Source organism: Agrilus planipennis, unplaced genomic scaffold (genome assembly GCF_000699045.2).
Source record: "Agrilus planipennis isolate EAB-ADULT unplaced genomic scaffold, Apla_2.0 scaffold25, whole genome shotgun sequence".
NCBI lineage: Eukaryota > Metazoa > Arthropoda > Insecta > Coleoptera > Buprestidae > Agrilus > Agrilus planipennis.
The window spans coordinates 881,796-883,216 of NW_020439112.1; the positions used below are offsets into that span (position 1 = coordinate 881,796).

General features: G+C 35.5%; 1 protein-coding gene across 2 annotated transcripts in view; it reads left to right on the forward strand.

Moving 5' to 3' along the window:
- The window catches only part of LOC108738588 (activin receptor type-1), a 20,588-nt gene continuing 19,167 nt past the window's right edge, over window positions 1-1,421 (forward strand). For both annotated transcript variants that reach the window (XM_018472082.1, XM_018472073.2), the window contains exon 1: window positions 1-201. In XM_018472082.1, the coding sequence (XP_018327584.1) occupies window positions 90-201 (112 nt within the window). In that variant the 5' untranslated portion in view covers window positions 1-89. The remainder of the gene's footprint in view (window positions 202-1,421) is intronic.

Genomic DNA, 1,421 nt, shown 5'->3' on the forward strand with positions numbered 1-1,421 from the left:
GAACCACGAGATTATCAGGTTGGAAGAGGACGTTAACAAATGCCTGGACGATTTGAATAAACATCTGCTGGATATTGATAGGGCGGAGAATGTGCGGAAGGCGGAGAATGTGCGGAAGTCGGAGGATGAAGTCGAAAAACTCGTTTGGGAATTGCAGAACTACCATCGTTAATAATCTCGAAGACTTCGATAATAAAACAGGTGATTATTAAGTAAAATATTAATACGTAATTAATATACTAATTAAAATATCCGCATAATTCTAAATTTTTCANTATGTACATGTAATCTTAATACACAGACCATGGAAATTTTATTTTAACAAAAATTAGATGGAAAATTAATTTCCAGTAATACATATTATTTTTCTTGTAGTGAAGGCTTAGGTACCTACTTATTGCTTTCGTTTTTGCAAAATATTTTCACGATAGCATGATAAGGTTTACTTTTGTTATTTTTGGCACCAAGCAAATTTAAGGTTTGAATTTTCCTGCTTCATGGGTTGTGTTTGCGTAGGTCACAAGTACCTAAAGGTGCCATAAATTAAAGGTCTCTGCATTTTACATTCTATTTTTTTTGAAAAAAACATCGGTTTGTTCTTGCACAAATAGTTGTGAGTGGTACCAAAAAAATGGTACATCTTATCTAATGTCGACTAAAATAAAAACACTGAAATAGATGACCCTGGGCGCTGTCCACATGACTATAAAAGTACAAGGATGTTTTGAATAAAATTAATGACAGACTCCAAAAGCCAAAAGCATTTTATTTAAATTCTTATTATTAAACATTTTGTTAAATGGTAAATTGCAAGTTTTTGTTAGCTGACATTTTCTGTTTTATATTTTTAGAAATCCATTCCCTCAAGAAAATAGGGGTATCAGTCGTTTGATACACAGTACAGGAAAATACAATGTTAGTAAAAACCAGACGCCTGAATTCTGGATCGCCCATATTCGGGACTTTTCTCACACTCTGGTGGAGAGTTCGTGGAAATGGATCCTTCTTGCATTCATTTCCAGTTACATTTTGTGCTGGTTACTGTTCGCGTGGTTTTACGAATTGGTCGCCATTGCGAACGGTGACCACGATGGTAATTACACATCCAGTAAACCGTGTTTGGAAGGGATCCACAGTTTCACCGGGTATTACTTGTTCAGTCTGGAAACCCAACATACCACAGGGTTCGGATCGCGAGTCATTACCGACAATTGTGTCGAAGGGGTTTTTATCTTGTCCATGCAGGTGATCTTGGGTAGTGCCATTTGTGGAGGAATGGCTACGTTGGTCTATACGAAAATGGTCAAACCGGAAAGTAAAAATACGAAAAAGCTGTTTGCCAAAAATGCAGTTGTAAGTACCTTTTAAGTTTAATATTATTTATAAAAAATTCTTTTTTTTTTGGGGTTTGAAGGTTTGAA